Source organism: Orbicella franksi, chromosome 5 (genome assembly GCF_964199315.1).
Source record: "Orbicella franksi chromosome 5, jaOrbFran1.1, whole genome shotgun sequence".
NCBI lineage: Eukaryota > Metazoa > Cnidaria > Anthozoa > Scleractinia > Merulinidae > Orbicella > Orbicella franksi.
In genome coordinates this window covers 5,691,918-5,710,381 of record NC_138149.1, presented here as the reverse complement: position 1 = coordinate 5,710,381, position 18,464 = coordinate 5,691,918, and the positions used below count along the sequence as shown (strand labels likewise).

General features: G+C 38.4%; 2 protein-coding genes and 1 long non-coding RNA gene across 3 annotated transcripts in view; 2 read left to right on the top strand and 1 right to left on the bottom strand.

Moving 5' to 3' along the window:
* The window catches only part of LOC145486908 (uncharacterized), a 99,984-nt gene that overhangs the window by 67,244 nt on the left and 14,276 nt on the right, over positions 1–18,464 (top strand). The window lies entirely within an intron of this gene.
* LOC145487477 (ferric reductase SjCytb561-like) lies at positions 1,272–8,144 on the bottom strand. The gene is made up of 4 exons (XM_081466266.1): positions 7,711–8,144; positions 5,766–5,968; positions 4,077–4,234; positions 1,272–3,164 (listed from the first exon to the last, which is right to left on the bottom strand). The coding sequence occupies exons 1-4, from the start codon at positions 7,919–7,921 to the stop codon at positions 3,002–3,004; spliced, it is 735 nt and encodes a 244-aa protein (XP_081322392.1). The 5' UTR covers positions 7,922–8,144; the 3' UTR covers positions 1,272–3,001.
* On the top strand, positions 11,026–18,464 carry LOC145486905 (transmembrane protein 98-like). The gene is made up of 7 exons (XM_081465616.1): positions 11,026–11,256; positions 12,844–12,931; positions 13,399–13,439; positions 14,996–15,145; positions 15,532–15,591; positions 16,198–16,237; positions 16,916–18,464. The coding sequence occupies exons 1-7, from the start codon at positions 11,126–11,128 to the stop codon at positions 17,141–17,143; spliced, it is 738 nt and encodes a 245-aa protein (XP_081321742.1). The 5' UTR covers positions 11,026–11,125; the 3' UTR covers positions 17,144–18,464.

The following is an 18,464-nucleotide window of genomic DNA, read 5'->3' as shown; positions in this document are numbered from 1 at the left end:
TTGATTGAGGCAAGAACGCCGGGTGCTCATCAAGCCTGCGAAAACAGCTGGTAAGAACAGCACAGAAAATGGTCACGCGATTGCAACCATCAACTACCCAGATTTATTTGACCTTCCGTCAGACGGTCGTCTCTGGGAAAGTGCATTTAGAGGAAGACAGCAGGATCTAACCATCAAGGAATCCCTAAAGCACTGAAACTGTAAGAAGAGCTGGATTCACTCAGTCATGTCAGAGAGCAAGGAATCGTGACATTGGGTCAGCAGTGTAGCCATCGCAGATTTTACTACATTGAAACAAGCTTTTAGAGGCCTTATGCCTGTCCAAGTGTTTTCCAGGAAGACATCTAGACGTTTTCAAGTCCACTTTGTGATGACTTAGTAAGAAAAGACAAAAAGCTGGGAGTCTCCAGCCAATTGGCAAAACGTTAGGGTTGGAAGGTTGCCAAAAGACTAGCAGGAAAATAGGAGACGTGTGCTCTTGACGTAGCCTGCAAAGCAGGCACCCCACCCGGGACAGGGGAGGGGGTGGGGACTCCTATATAAAAAAGATGGGGTTGCTAATCAGAAATTTCGAAAAGATACCAAGTTCCTGTTTTATGGGTGTGGCTTGAAATTGTTTTCTCCCCAAGAGGAACCAATTCTTGCATGACACATTATCTCCTGTCATATTTTTTCAGCTCAATACCTTAAAAGGTACCGCAAAATCTCCCGCTGTGGACCTTTCGAGGCTAAAAACCCCAAGAAGTACCAAAACCACGTTTTTAACCCATAAATAGAGGATATTACACGGTGGCTCGAAGATATGAATTTTATGTTCTCGTGGCAAGAACAATATCTCACTCGTTCGCTTCGCTCACTCGTGAGATATTGTTCTTGCCACGAGAACATAAAATTCATATCTTCGAGCCAACGTGTAATGTTCTTTTTATTATATGGAGAAACCAATTCAACAAAAGCAAAAGGCGGGAATCGTGACGTCATTGAACGATACGACACTCACAAAGGTGACATACGGAAAATACGCCACTCGGGTCCCGGATGAAGTGGCGTATGGAATCTACGAGTGGTTTAGTTCCCAGTAAAACACTCTTCTCCATATAATAAAAGGAACAACGAGCACCCCCGACAGTTTTATATCGGGCACCCCGGCCATCTCATGTAAATGGGGAAGAGGACGGGAAAAGGTTGTAGGAGAGGAAAAAGACTCCATTCCTTTACAGGCTACGCCTTACACAGTATTAAGGTTGAATGAGGAAAGAAAGTAAAGTTGATCAAATATTCTCATTATTCTATCTTTATTTCTACTTCATGCATGGCATCACATTGCAACTCCAAAGTGTCAAAGTTTGCATATCTGGCCATGAAACCTAACTTCTAATGGCTAGTCCATTTTCAAAGGGTGCTAGTGACCGAGCATTTACCACCTTCTAGCCCAGACATTAATGTATTAATGACAATGATGAATTTTTATTACATTAATACATTAAGGAATAACTACTTCATTGATACTGCATTACAGAAGCACAATTACAATATATATATACTTCTGTGCATAATAATACATGAACTTGGTTAAAAAAATAATTTAATATTCTGAGCAGCTACACTTACAAAGGCAATGCAGATTCATTTTGATGAATGTAATGTTAATGGTAAATAAATGTGGAGATTGGATAATTCTAATCATAGAATTTACTAATAAATAGGTTCAAGCCAGACACTAGTCACCTAAGCATGCTAGCAAGTCTGGAATGAACTGGGAACTACCTGATTCTGGGGGACTGGGCACTACCATTATAAGGTGTCTTGAGGTGACTGGACCCCATCTTAGCGTGCAAAGACATGACAGAGCTTTCATTCAAGGCCAGGGGCACGTTTCTTGAAATCCCCAGAAATTTTTCGGGCCCAGAGAGCCGTAGCAAAATCTTGAACCTTACAATTACACTGAGCTGTTTTATTCACATATTCTTAATATGAACAGACATTCCCTTCACTACAAGAAGTTTCAGGTGTATATACTTCTATGTTTTTAGATACAGATGGACTAAAAATGGCTTTACAGGCCCGAAAAGCTTCCAGGGCTTTCAAGAAACAGGCCACAGGCACAAGGCAAATTGATCAGCTGTGTGGATGATTTTGCCCGCCTGGTTTGACCATCTAGTGAAAGGTTTTTCTTATAAAAAAGTTCATTTCAAAATGATTTTACCGCCTGTGAAAATCAGTTGATCTCCTGCTGAAAACATTTATGAAACCCCTGAATGGAATTTCATGATTCTCCAACTTTGCCATTTAAAAGACTTTCCCCCTCCCTACCCCCAAAAAGTCCTTTGCGCCTCCTTTCAGTATTCCCCCTGGGTTGTTTGACATACATGTAATATTATTACCCGTCCAGTAACTACTTCACTGAGATATGATAATTCATATGTGAGGCAATTCAATTCAATTCAATTCATGTGTGACAATTCATTGTGTGACAATTGTGTGAAATTTGTATTTGCTCAGGTAGACAAACAAATTTAGCCAATTTTTATGTGATAAATATAATTATTGCTGAAAAGCTGGCATGTTAGCTTTTATGTGACAAGTAAAAGTTGTCACAGATGGAAAGTTGCTTGTGTGACATGACTCCTCACATAAAACATAGCAAATATGTTCGTAGGCCCCAATTTTTGGGGGGGTGTGACTTGGAGGCAAATGAGCAGCCCCGCCTTGTTTCTGCATATCTCAGCTGTCCAAAGCCATGACTGGTGCCCTAAACTTGAACTGTTGACAAATATTTGCCATACCATCTACACCATCAAATCAATTTGTCACATAAAAATTGCCCGCATAGACCTGGCTTTATGGACCTTTAACACTAAATATACACTCTCACAGGGCAAATTTGTCTCATGACCTTTCCTGCATTTAAGTTAAATAATATCAGAAGCAATCTCACAACCAAGTTTCTAAAATAATTTCAGAATGCATCTGCTGATAAATTAACACTAAATTATCTTCATTATTCTTTTTCATTTATCAAAGACACACGCTCCTCTTCCGAATCGACCCTTCTGAATGCCGCATTTGTCACCACAAACAAAACAATGCCAGCTAGAACAACGAGTAACAGGCCCAAAACATTCCCCAGTTGAGCTTGAGCTGGTAATGTTGAATAAGCGGGGCTGCAAATTAAAAAGATTTTATTTCAGTTACATGTAGAAAGAGATTTGCATACACATTTAGTATAATTTCCAGAGGTGAATATAATAATTGGACATTCTGACTGGTTGAAAAGCATGGCTTATAACTCTATATTCACTGTGCTAGGCGGAAAATATAACATTTCTGAGCTTGATTACTATGTAAGCTAAGCTTGCCCCTTTGCCATCTTGGCAGGTAAACATGGCAGACAGTTGCTGAATGGAATTCTCATTTATTTGAAAGACATCACTCCAAGTCCAGGATATTTGAAAGGATGGAGAATTTTCAAAATTACTGCTGTCACCCTTGGACCAAAAATTTTTTCCAAGAATTTGTACTCAAAGCATTTAAGAATCGTAACGCAGTGGTCACATTGATCACCAGCAGGTCGGATTGATTGACCGAAATTTATTTTTCTTCAAACTAAAGCTACTCATTTTTAAATGATGATGACAACTGTGAATGAAGTCAACAACGATAAAACAAAGGTACCAGATGAATTTATTTTTTGTAGTGTTCCACCTGTTTGTTTTATTGCCAAACTCAATGTGTAAATTGATTCACAATAATATTGATGTGCATGTAAGCTTTAATTATTGAACTATGGCTGCAAACAAACAATTTGCATCTGCATTTTTACAATCTAGTCCATTATTTTGTAGTTCTTCATATTCACCTCTGGAAATTATACTAAAACATTTGTCTCAGGCTCAGTGAACATTTGGTGAACATTCACCAATGTTCACTTCAACTTTGGCCGATGCCTTTAAGGTACAAATGATCTGATTAATCATTAAGCCAATCACTGTGGTCAAGCAAAATCAAAGCAAACGCAAACTACTTAATTCAACACTCACGTGAAATTTCTTCTATTAACAACTGGTATTACTTACGTTTTCATAAAGAAAAGTTTCTCAGTGATCCCCATGAGACAGGTGCCAATAGCCAACATGAAGATAAACACTCCAAAGAAAACATGAACTTTCAGATACACTGCACGGAGACCATCAGGTAACTTGGGAAACAGAAAGCTCACAAAACCAAACAAAAGCTGAAGACAAAAAGCAAAATTAACCCAGTCAAACCTGCTTCAATGCACCATATTTGTATTCTCAGCAAATTGGATGGGAACAAGCTTGCAACTGGGGCTAATGCACAGAATCTTTTCAAATGTAAATGACAAATTTATTTTTAATGAAATTTCCCTCCACGAGCCTCCAATGCTGCGAACACAAATATAGCCTATTTAGAGGAGTGTAGCTGAGAATAGAACTTCATCCATACAGAGCTGCTGTCCTCTTCATCTTTTCTATCTCTGGGATACAACACATTCACTTACTGTACAGTTACACTTAAAACCACATCATGTACATCAATTACATGTAAATGGAATGCTAGAGCTAAAAATGCAGGTAAAACTCAACCTCATGTCTGAATTTGGGCATGAAAAAGATGTAGTTGGGTTATCAATAGGTCAGGGTTAAAAGGGATAGTGTCCCAGCTGATACTGTAAATCACATTTTAAAAAGTATAGTTGGGAGCTGAAAAATACAATCTGACTTTCTTGGGGATGGAAAATTGACTTCTGAGAGGGGTGTGGGTGATATGGTACTGACACAAATATTTTTTTAAACCCTTTCATGCACTAGGAAATTTTTTTCTTGGGACATCCAATTGCGTCCAATTTCATTTCCGTGTAACATGATTTTTCCAGCTCACTGAACATGTGGAATGTTTTTTTTCAGCTGCATTTGTGTGCATGTGTTCATACTCCCTTATATGTGCAGCCCCACGAGTAGGGTTTGTCAGCCATTTTGGTCAATGATAAATAGGGCACTGATTTTGGCCATCTTGGTCAGAAATAGGGTATGGCTTTTGCACTCTGGTCTAGAATTGGGTATGTTGTTTAGAAGACGCTACTTTTTCATCATCATCATGGATAAGACCATCAACAAAAGCCCTTAATAAATTATTTTTAGAGGAACTGTGCCAGCCACAATGGCCATAAATAGGGTATCGAATTTTTGGTCAGGGCCGTACACTCCCACCAAATTTTTCTGGGAGTATCCACCCCCACCCCCCTTCCTGCGTTCTAGGCTTCCTCAATCTTACCAAATTGAATATGGCAGTTAGAACAACTCAATTCCAAGAACATTTGGTACTCGCTCGCCAAAAAACACACCTGAGGCTGTCATATTTTTAGCTCTGTTTTGGCCAAAAATGGTGTGGGAGGCACGGTGGCCTCAAGGATAGCATGCTCATCTCCAGATCGAGCAGTCTGGGTTCCAGCCCTGGCCAGGGACATTGTGTTGTGTTCTTGGGCAAGATGCTTTACTCTCACAGTACCTCTCTCCACCCAGGTGTATAAATGGGTATCGGCGAATTTAATGCTTGGGGTAGCCCTGCAATGGACCAGCATCGCATCCAGGAGGGGAGTAGAAATACTTGTGGTCGCTTCATGCTACAGAAACCAGCGATAAGCGCTGGCCTGATGGGCCACTTGGCTTGTATGCAGACTTTATTTCAGACCAAAAATGCATGAGAATCACTGTGATAGTATCACTTTAACAATGCTGACTTACCTGTAAGCCAAAGAGAATAACTGTGGTCAGACCGCACCAGCTATGCAGACTGTACAGGTTCGGAATGTTGTTGTGGTTATGGAAATCAAACACTGCCTTTAATCCCCAAACTGCGATTGCAAATGCCACTAGCTGAAGACCAAAGTGAACCAACTTGACGAGGAACTTGTTCTCATGTCGGAACACTCTGTACACAATCATAGCTAAAAAAGGAAAAGAGTTCACACTCTCAGTGTCTCTTATTACTGGTCACTGGTTGTGAGCTTGTATGGTAACTATTATTATTAAGAGTGCTTGACATAGTGACATCGTAGATCACCTCATCATTAGCCTGTATAAGTAACATGGAAGTGCAATAGCTAAAAAAAATTATCAGTCTCAGCAAGCTTTTCTGACCTGTGCACCTCCAAATAATCTCAGATCTTAGTGAAATTTCAGTCAATGAAAGACTCTCTTTCAGCCAGAAATAAGGCAGTAGCTGGCTCTTAGTTATATCCAGGGAGCAGGCATGTCCTTGGGCCACATACATGAGTGGTGAAGCCTGCAGTGGATTGATCAGGCGAGCAAAGGGACTAGGTGAGACGCAGAGAAGTGAACCCTCCCTAACAGGGCTGTCATTAAGTTTTGAGTCACCGGGAGCCTTGTTCTCCACACCCGTAGCAAACTTTTTACTTTGTGGGTGAATTCTATCAACAACAGGCAATTTCACCTGTAGCTTCAAGGGAAAATCTAGCATACTCAGCCCTTAATGACAGCCCTGTCTGATATTTGCTAATATTTCTTTTCCACCCCACAAACTGCAGGAATTGATAAGCAAATAACAGTCAATTTAGTTAGAAGCATCTATAATTGTGATTTTATAATTAGATTTTTGCTTCTGTAGCCTGTGCATGCACAATAGGAAATTGAGGGGCTAAGAGCAGAGGTTCTCTCTTGTCTCCTGCTATTGTAGGGTATGTGTTAAGAGACTGTGGCATGACATGAGTACTATACTCATATGATCAGCCAGTTGTATGAACAGGAGATTTTGCAGAGTGAAAACCAAACTGGACACTAAAAGTTTTATATTGGAGTTTTCAGCCCATGGCTGGCATTTATAGTCATCACAACTCAACAGAGACAAGAGCAAATTCACTTGTTCATATCAGTCTTGTGGCCTTACAAGTCATGCATGACCCAAATATGAGCTTGCTTATGTGACCCGAAGTTTTACTATCAAAAGTACTCAAAAGAACATTTTGGAATTTCTGAAGGTAAGGGGGCATAAAATATTCATGCTACCATTGCATTTGCTAGGGAGTTATACTAGGAAAATTGTTTCACTCGCCCATTAACATTGTTCAATGAGAATAAATTTGAATAAGCTAAATTCATTTATAAGTTATCTTAAATAAAATTAACCAAAAATATTCATTCCTTTACTAGGAAATAAATTCTCGCTGCACTTTTGTAAAGCTTCAAGTTTACAAAACAACCTTAAACACCAAGCCAGTATCAAAACAAGTTGAAATGAGAAAAAAATTGGAAAATGTCTGTGTTTTACTAAATTATAATTATCTAGCCGTGCCTTGTGTAAATTTAAATCAAAATCGAAAAGTTGGCGCCAAGTAACAAGAAAATTCAGGCGCCAAACTTTTCATGAACCGAAAATCAATTTGCGGAGTTATTTGGTTCAAGACAGAAAAATGAAACATTAAGCTTATGTAAGACTTTCAGTTAGCTTAGCTTAAGTTATGTCATAGTAAACAATAGTTCGATAGCAGTCAAAATTAGACCAGCAAGAAGTTCAGAACCGTTCCAAAATGACATACGTGTTTTCAGTTGATTCTAACGCCCGCGTACCTACGATTCATTAATTCATGATAAGCTCTTACTCGGTTCGGCTCAAGAAAAGTTCGACGTATTAAATGGGCAACACTAAAGCGTGAAGAAACAATTATCTTACCTTCGCTGTACAGAAATACCATACTGATCACCATACAGAAAGGATGGTAGTTAAACTCAAGTCCTGAGCCGTCCCAAGCGAATCCACCTAGATATTTTCCCATCCATATGCCCGTCAAGATCATCGCCAAAATACCCAGAATTTGAATGGCGCCCACAGAAACGATGAACGTGACCGGTGAACCTACGTCTCGATCTAAATGGTTTGCCATGGCCGAAAAGTTTGAGGCCAATAGCTTATCTGGATCGAAGAATTCACGTTTTTTTGGCTATCAAATTCAAGGGAGCTTCAATTCAGTAGACCTGAAAGAAGACAATCTGTTGCCGCAGCGCGGGAGTTATCGTTCGTTCCCTCGTTGTTCTTCAAAATAAATATGCACCTGACTTGTTTCAGTCAAACTTATCCCTTATGGGGAGGGCTCGGTAACTGTTGCCATGGTCGGTCTTTGTTATTCCCAGGGGGGGCAAGCAGCGAGGCCTGGAACCGAGTTTCTATGATCGCCCCAGTTAAGAAATTTGGCCGAGCAAGACTAAGTACTAGTTTGTGGAAAACAAACATGGCGGACTTCCGTGAGCGCGATGCGTTTGTAAAGTTTTGTAAACGTCGTGCATATTTCACGTTCAAACATCTACGAAAAAGCTTCAGTTGCCCTGCATCTAAATCTTGGACATTTGATCGAGGCATCGGTGATAAATATTCCAACGTAAACCTGTGAGCCCTCGCGAGCGGGAACTCCACAGTGTGAGCCAGATTGCAGGCATGAATATTTCATTCGAGCATTTTTGGGTGTCCTATCAACGGGATAAACTGAAGTATTTCTCTATTTCCGGACTCCCTGATGGTAAGGGTTGCTTTTTCTTAACAGCTTCGTGACCCTTTTTGTTTGCACTTACTAAACTGACAGGGTTAAAGTAGGTTTCATAGTGAGTGCAGTGGGTACGGCGTTTTTCTGTCACGTTACTACAAGAGGTCTGTTTCAGTTTCAGGCGAAGCATCTGGCATTATTTATGAAAGCGAATACTGGATAGGTCCCTCGGCAGAATTGAGAATTCATCACCATCTCTTTGCTGTTACAACACAATAGTTGCGTCATTGATTGTTTTTGTTTCTTCATAATCCTTAGACTTTTGTTTTAATATTCTTGACTTAACGGCTTAAATAATGGGTCCACTCAAGTCGTTGACATGGGGAGTGTGCAGGAAGTTTGACTTTACCACCTCATTTTGTTGCTCTTTCTGGACTAATTTTTTATGTCACCTCTCAATCAGTTTTCAAAGGGTTCATGCTCCTCTCTTGCACTAAGAATTGTCATTTGAGACAAGTACTATTAAAGACTTCTTCATCTGACTTTATATTAGTCTGCCTTATTGTCTTATTTAGCTATCCTTCCACTACAGGAACAAGCCACTGATAATCAACACGTTGGGCCAAATCATGAGTTGATATATTAACATCCTTACTCATCTTTTTGCCTTAGAGGAATAAAACAAATCCTTTGGTTACCGGTCATTTGATTAGCCCCTAGCCAGTTAGCCCCCAACCACAAGCCGATTAGCCCCTTACTCATGCTTAAGGAAAAAAATATATACAGTTTTTTTATTTCTGGTAGGGGGCTTATTGACTTCTGGTTGGAGTTTAAATGTTTAGGGGCTAATAGACTTGGGGGCTAAATGACTGTTACAGATCCCTGTGCTCGACGTCTTTTCTTGTTATTTTCGAAAGCCTTAAAGCCAAGTCTCAAAATTGGCCTATTTCAATTGTTGTGGAGGTTCTTTTGACTCAGGTTTACCCAAGTTAAAGTTAGTAATTAATAATCTGGATGAATGTCCATTTTACCTGCTTACCTCATTACTACCACTCAACTACAGGTAACATGGCCTCATTTTCCTTCCCTGGGTCTATTTCATAAATTATCTCCCTCAGCAGATGAGTATATGGCAGCCCTATTTTGATATCCAGAAGTATTACAGAGCTTTCTCCCACCACACAAATAAAACTGATGCTTATCACCAGTACAAATTATGCCAAAGCATGTGAGCAGAAGCTGCTTTCTTTATTTTCACGGGTAAATAACTTGTAAATGAAATACCTCAACCCAGTAAAGGTTCACATTGAGTCTGTGTCTAGCAAACAGTCCATTTTGGACATTCCCATATGCAGAAGCGGAAAAATGATTTCAAATTTGCGAGTTCACATTGGTACTGAACAGTAAGGGATGGAGGTTTCAAAACATCCATAATTTATCACTGCATTATCGAGACACGCAAACTGGTAGCTATTTTCAATGTTGTTGACTGATCTGCAACTGCCTTCAAGTTTCATGATTAAATTAAATTACTCGAAAGAAAGTCTTCAGACTCAACACACTACAGGAAAATCATACAGTAAATGCAGTCTTTCATGAGAAAGTAAGTTACGACGGAAAAAACTTTAGACAGAAAAGCTTGTTTAATGAAGTCAATGTAAGCTCAAGTTTAAATGTACAACTCTGAACAGTTGAGAAATATATTAAGACTTACGTTCGGAGGCTTCGCGATATATAATGCCAGACATGAAACAGTTCGACATCGGTATTTTCCATAGAAATTTGGGAAGAATAATTGCTCGGTGTGAAGATGGAAAGTAATGAACCTTGAAATTTTCACAGCAAAATAAAAACTTCAGCTTCGTTTTCTTCCTGAGACGGAGAAACCTCTCCAGGCAACCAAGAATGCAACCACGCTCGCCAGGAAAATAGCCCAAAGCTGGTCCTGGATTCCCTTAGTCCTGATTGCCTCAGAGCTGTCGTTAAAAATTGCTAACAGCGAATAAAAAGTTATCGAATCGAAGGCAAACCCTGAACAAAAATGGCGGCGAAACATGTTTCGGTTACCTCGTGTTATTTTCGCGTTGTGCGCATGCTCGTTACGGTTCTCGAATGATTGACAGATTTCTTTACTGGGGCGATCATAGAAACCAGAAAAGCGGAGAGATCAAAGGTAGCTGCCAGCCCCCCCTGGTTATTCCTATCTTGATAAAAGTTAGAACTTTACTTTTTTGGAATGAAGTAAATTCAAAATTTAAACTTTTTACCACTCTCCTTTCTACCAGGGCATATCTTTTTAAACAAATGTTCACACCTGTACAAGAAAACTAATTACCCACTCCCACTCAGGACCTAGTTTGCATACATCCCATCTCATTGGCAAATCCCCAGTGAATTACCCCGGAGTGTTTCCGATTGTCATTGGCCAATGAAAAATATCGTACAGTACCCCCGACAATCGTGTCGGATTTTTGTCGAGCCGACGTGTTAGAGGACATTCACTTTCGAAGTGCGCAATTTGCATCTACGATACGACGCTGGCTGTTGTTTAGATCCTTGAATGGTCTTCAATAATTGGCGTATATATAATAATTCCCCAAGCTGATCAACATGACTCCAGTTCTGATAATTGCGATCAGTCTTTTGGGAACAATAATGATGGCATCGCTTCTCGCCTTGTTGCTGCTCCTTTGCACCAAGCGGAGATGTCGGAAGGCGCAATTAGCCCGAACACAGTACCAGTAAGTTAAAATAATATGCAGCAATTTAAATTATACATACAGGCTTAATTGTTTATAAGTGCCCTATTCAAGGCATAGCGTGGTCAGCACCTAGCTACAAACTGCACAATATAACTCATAAAATTTAAATTGAAGTCCCTGAAAGTTTCTTACGACTTTGAGGAAGTAAAATCTCAATGAAATTTTAGAACGCTGAGCTATTGGGTTAACCGCGTAAAGTACAATTTTATAAGCGATTCACGGTCTCACTAGTTACATTTTTAGTAATTTTAATAAATATTTATTAAAGTTAATTTTATTTGCAAAGTTTCCTCGTGAATATCGTCCTCTGCTAGCTAACTATAAGACTCAATTACCTACAAAACTTTTGGGGACCTTGGGTCATACGAATTCACCCCTTCCATCAATAATTTCAAACAGTAACGCCTTCTTTAGGGACAAGAAAACTTAAAGAAGGTCTTTATTCACGAGTGATTTCACTGCATCGTGAGCTAAAATGTCAGGCGTCATTGAGAATGCTGACCAATGTTTTGTCTTGAAAAAAATTGTGAAAATGTGGGTCATATAAAGAAGACTTGTCACTCTTATTTCTTAGGAATTCCTTTATCTTCTGACATGTCATCAATGAAACCCGACTAACTGACAGTACTTAGTATTTTTCTAGGGGGGTTTTGGACACAAAATGGCAAAATGATGAAATGGCACCATGGGAAAGAGTCAGTGAGGAATACATGTGTCTGTTAATTAAGAAATAGAAAACTGTGTACTGTGTTTCTATTGAGTTCTAGTATAAATCTACTAATGTTCTATCATGAATGCCGTTCGCTGATTGGCTATGCTACTCTCTATCTAGTCTGTGATAGATAGTGAGTAGCATAGCAGTGTGCGCTTGTTAACAAAATAACGGCCGTTTCTTGGCATTTCCAAAGTGTCTTTGAAGAGGATTTAGATAAATTTTTGAACAACTAGTAGAATTTTATACTAAAACAATTAGATTATTCGCTCTTGATTCCTAAGCATGATAGTTGACTCGGGCTGCGATAGAAATCTTGAGCTCATAATCTAATTGTTTAATAGAAACACGAGCGGAAGTTTGGAAGAAAGAGAACTAGTTTGAGTTCTCCCAGACTTTCATGAATGTTTCTATAAGTCAATAGAAACACGGAGAACATGTTTTCTATTTCTTTTAGAAAACAATGCAATGAAAAAAGTAAAACAACTTGTTAACTTTGATTTTCAAAATGTAAATTATCTTTGCCCACGCCATCATTACATCAACAGCTCGTGCTAGTTCTGTGTTTCTATTAAGTTATAGAAACACCATTTTTAACCAATCAGCACGCGTATTTTCTTAGGACTGTTTTCTAAACCCATATAATTATTTAATATATACAGACCATACTGTATGTAGCTTCCTTGTTGGGGTTACTGTTTGAAATCACTGAAGGGGCTGTGACCTGATCAATGACCCAAAATCATCAGAATCCTGAACAGTCTCAGACCAAAATATGTCATTTTCCAAACCTTCTTCCAGGGGATTACACATTATTGCCAGTTATAGTCTTCCTTTTGTTTTATTGTGTGCAGGGAACAGGATGCAGAAATGGTCAAAGCAACATGGAATAAGTCCCATGGTGAACTGGGACTTGGTGGATACTCCCCTGAGGACGATCTGGTAATCAAACAGCGTTACAAACAATGTGACCAACATTGTAAACTGTAAACAGTGAACTGTTTTTTCTTTGATGTCATAGTATTCACAATGTTGCCCACTCATGGCATTTGGCGGAAAACAGTTTCATTGTAAGATGTCATGTGACCATGAACTAGCCAATGAATGGGAAAAACACCAGCTATATAACAATGGTGATTGTAAATGGAGCCTGCATGCACATGTAAGGACTGTGTCGTGTGCAACACTCTAAATATTGATCTCTAAGATCACAACACTTCCAATAATAAATGATTGCTAGCCGTTATTTCAGTTAACATTTTGATTGGTAAATAATTTCTTCTAAGGGATAACGAGCCCCATTTTCCAGTTAGGGAAGGACATGATAATGATGACGATGCTGATGGTAACGGGCTGCTTGACAAGTTGTTGTATTGTTATAGTCACTTTCTTTTCATATTCTTTGTTAGCCTGAGATGTTTCTGGACCCAGACTGGAATGGTGATGCAGAGTAAGTAACTTCTTCCTTCGGCATGTATCTGTTGTCAGAGATTATCTTTTTAATGTGGATACTAAATGGTAGCTTGCATCTAGGAGTATTCAGACAGTTAGTCTATATTCATGTTATCAACAGGACAAGGGTAGTTCTGAAAATCACAGTGCTATTAGTTGAAGGGCATGGAATAAGGTCCTATGTGACTTTTGGAACACTTTGAGGTAACCAGCATTGAAATATGTCGCAGCAATTGTTTCAGTTAAGTTTACTTTTGTCTTCAGTATTGTCTAACAAGAACTGTCTAGTAATTATACTAATTAACTGGTACTGTTTAGACTTTAATTAAAACCAGAGCAAACTGTGAAAATTGTTGGTAGGAATTTCAATCCAGGCTGCCTCAAAATTTTTCAAAAGTCACTTTATTCCACGCACCCCTTTAGTTGGTGACTGACATGAGTGGAAGTCATCTTTCAATTCAGGTGGAAAGTTGTTTTTAACACATATGTACACTGTAGAAACAAGTTCCCCTCAGGTGTTGAAATGTTGAAGTGTGTAACAATGTTGAAGTCAGTAACAATCAACAATATTGTACTACTACTGAAAACAATAATTATTGTCACTAATTTTATGGCTGGAGGTCACAGATTTTTTCAGCTGAGATTTGAACAAACTTCTAGAAATCTTTAAATTAATTTACACCAGTCCAGAGTTTTCCTAGGAAAACTTGGAGATTTCCAGCCTTTGATGGGAGTTCATGAGAAAACTGAAAAACAGAGAGTCTGCAGGCAGAACGTTACAGGATTTGTAGGTTGCAAAAATGTGTTTATTACCCATTTTTGTAACTAAAGATAAAAATACTTGTAACTATGCTGGTGTAAATGACATATGGGTTATTGGCCAAGCGTGAGGTCAGGATGGCTGGATATATTGGCCAAGTTCTTTTTTTTTTTTTTTTTGCGTGTTTATGGACTGAGACGGAGTAGAGGTCCGTAAACTCACAAAAGAATGGAACAAGGCCAGTATCCAGCCATCTTGACTTGACTAGCGTGGTCAATAAAGGGTTTGTTATGTGGCTTTCAGGAAATTTTTTTACGGGACACTTAAAGTAGTCCCAAGTAGCAGGGGTTTCAATAACATTAGTTATAAGTGACCACTGAAGGTGTAATAGGCGGCTGTGACCACTAAAGGGGCCGTAAGGCCCCTTTCCCCTAGGGGGGTCTGGGGGCATGGCCCCCCCCCCCCCCCCCAGAAAAATTTGGAATCTAGAAGTTCGGAAATGCGATATTAATATCATTTTTATTTTCAGTAATGAAATCCAAACAGACGGTGGTAAGAGGTCCTACAGGTGGCAATAGACTGCTGGTAACCGGCTTTTATTGAAACCCCTGCCAAGTAGGCAAGATAGCTCCATCTTGCCTGCTCGGGTAGCCAATCACAGCGCAGAATTTGGTTAATCTTGCCCACTCACAGCGCTAGCCACATGATAATGATTATAGATGAAGGCTAGCACTTTGGACCTTGAATCACCCCCAGGCTAATAACACGTAGTTAATTCTCTCACATACATACAGAAACGTGATATCAGACTGTATCGAGTTGTTAAAGTCCTGTCATCTACTTACGGAACAACTTGTTGCTTATACTATGGAAAGCAGTGGTATGATCAAATCACCAACGGAAGTCGATAACATTGTGGCTGCGGCCAAGAATATTAGGCCAAGGTAATATCTGGATATTTATGTTATTTTTAAGATAATGTTTTGTTATTGATTTTACATGTAAATATGTGTCAATATATATTTAACAAAAATAGTCCTCAGAACATTTATGTTTCACTACATATTATGTTTATTGTAGTGTGATAGAAATAATTAAATGCTATACATGTGCATGTACCAAAGACTAAATGTAGTTACTTTCATAAATATTTGCAATGTTATCCCTAGGCATGTTCTGCACAGTGGTCTGGGTGCACCTACGGGAAAATATGAAGTAATTAAATAATCTTCAGATATCTTTGGAGATCACTGCAACCACAGGATTTAAATCATGGCAACTAGTTGACTGAAAAAAAAAATTGGCAGGTAAACTTACTATTTTTCCTCAGGGTTGATGAGCTAGTCAAAGCAATGTACACACCTTCAGACTCAAAGCAAATTGAGGAAAAGTAAGTAATCTGCAAGATGTCACTGTCTAACTTAATTTTTGGTTTGACATCTCAGTCACAACAGAGAGAGTATTGTAGGTCACAGATGGCATTGAAAGACCTTTAAATCATTGTGTAATATTTCTTCCCTTAGGATAGTTTTAAGTCTTTGTCAGTCCAGTAGGTATGTTTTAATAATGCAAATAGGTTAGATATTTTGGCCCCGTCTACACTAAGCTAAATAATTTCATTTCATATACACATAACTGTTTTTGTTGGTTTTAAGTCTCATTATATGTCTTTCTGGAAAAACATCTCCAGGGCTCAATGCTAGACATTTTTTCTGAAGGTTCATTTAGAAATTGTACTTTATTGATGTACCATGAATAATTTTCTCAATGCAAACTTAAAGCAAATCATTTCTTAGTACTAAGATGAATTTTAACTTTCTTAGGTTGGATCTGAAAAGCACTATGAATAATTTTCTCAACGCAAACTTAACGCAAATCATTTCTTACTACTAAGAAGAATTTTAACTTTCTTAGGTTGGATCTGAAAAGCACTTTTTGATCAAACTGAACTCTGGGTGGATTAAATCATTGATAATATTAATTTTGTATCTTACAGGTCAACAGCACTGTACAAATCAGTCTGCAAGTTACTTCAGGTATACTATGAAACATTACTTTTACAGTCCTCTTGATAAAGGTGTATGCTTCATCTGTGAACAATTTAAAGAAAATATGGGAATAAAAAAATTGAGAGACTTAATGAGGCCTGTGATCACTTAAAACAGGTAACTTGTGTACTTTATATGAGATCCTCTAAGTCCAGGTTTTATTGTAACATAGGTGCAGAATGGGTGCAAAGAACTTTAGTGCATAAATAAGAGTGCAGCAGGTTAAAGCTATAATACCATTTGGCACCAAATTTTCATGATGATCCACCCAAAAAAAGTTCTCGCAAAAATAATTCCCTCAAAAATATTCTCCGCAAAAATTTACTCCACTGGCAGAATTATACATACAAACATCACAAGTAGATTCTTGTTGCTGCCATATATTTAAAATAATATCTCTTTTGTTCAGAAACAAAACCATGAAATGAGAAACATAACTTTCAGAATAAAAAAAAAACTTAAGGTTTACAGGAAAGGATCGAAGAAACCAGTGTTTAACAACCACAAAAATTGGTTCACCAAAATACAAAAAATCGCCAATTTGCAAAAATAAACTCCTGCAATAATTTAGTGATACATGGTATATCCCTATCTACACATATTACATATATGTAAATCCCGTTATATAACTTCCCGTAACTTAAAATTGTTCTGTCCCCATCACAGGTTGTTCAAGGTGCCTCCAACAAGCCAGACACCCTTGACTGGGCAAACAAAATCATTCTTGCGATAGAGAAGCACATGGAGGCCATGCAGTCAGGATGTCAGTCAATATGTTCCTCTTGCTCGTCCATACAGAGTTCAGCCAGTTCAGTGTCGTGTCTCTGCCGACAGCCAGTGGTAGTGGTCACAAACCAGGCTTACTGCTATTCACTCAACACTCCTGTACGCTGACTCTTCAACTTATACTCACGCTGCAGTTAAATGTTCAAACCACTGGATTGGTTTTGTGCTAGCCTAGAATAGCCATTATTTGAGATTCCCCTGCAGACAAAATCTAACTTAAAGTTATTCAAACTTTGACTGCCCTGTCTAGTCTGAAAATCTCTAAAAATAAAAAAATATATGTATATATATACAACCTTTTTTACCCTCGGCAGTGTTTATAGCACAAAGGCTAGTAGGGCCAAGCAAACAACTGAAACAAGTGATTCAGAATGAACAATTAGCATTATTAAGAATCCCAACTGGCCAGAGGCAAACCTGTGGCTATTTACAAGCGGGGCTGAGGATTTGAACTTAGGGCTATCGTGAAACAAATCCAGGAAGTGGTGAGAGTGGGACTCGTACCCGGAACCGCTGGATTGTAAGTTCGATTTGCTCACCACTTGGCCACGCTGCCTCCTTTTACCCTCAGTCTGCTCTCTTGCACACTCAGTCTGCTGTGTGTTCAAATTGAGTTTGCACTAGCTTCGTACAGAGACCTTACTGTACTGGCTTGTTCTTCCTTCATGAGGTATGCGTGAAGCATGACTGAAAAAGAATGCCGATGTCTTTAGAAATGGAAGTCTTCTCAAAATTTACAATTTGAAGTTATTTGGAAGGGTTTTGTGTATACCAGCCAAAGTTTTGATCAGGATATGAATTAGACTAAGAGTGAAATAAACTTTGAAGTATTAGTAATCGTATGAATGCGAGACTGTGCAATTAAGGACTTACCCTACCAGTGATATATGAAAATTCTCTCAAAATTGCACGAGCCTTTAGGAGAGTGCAATTTGAAAGAGTTTTCAAATATCATGAGTAGTGTAAATTCTTAATTACTGTCTTGAGCTTTCATACAATTAGTCATTTATTATATGACTGACAAATTATGAAAGCATGCATGTTAATTTACACTGCAGTGCAATTGAAAATTAATTATAAATTAGCCTGGCCTATGCTAATCACAACAAAGTAATTTTCTCAGTCATATAATAAATTAAGTAATTTGCATAACACAAATTATGCTTTTGAAAGTGCGATGTGATCCGATATATTCAGAGTGACCATTAATGGCTATGTACCATTATGGAAAACTATATTTAGGAAGAAAGTATATAATTTCGGATTTCTATTAGTCTTGTATCAAAATAATTTTAGGTTTTAAATAATTATAAATGAGACACGAAATTTTGTAAATATAGATACGTGAAACTAACATTCTCTATTCCTTTTGCATCATATTAAATTAAGATTTTAAATAATTAGAAGCAATATTTTTGCCACAAATGTG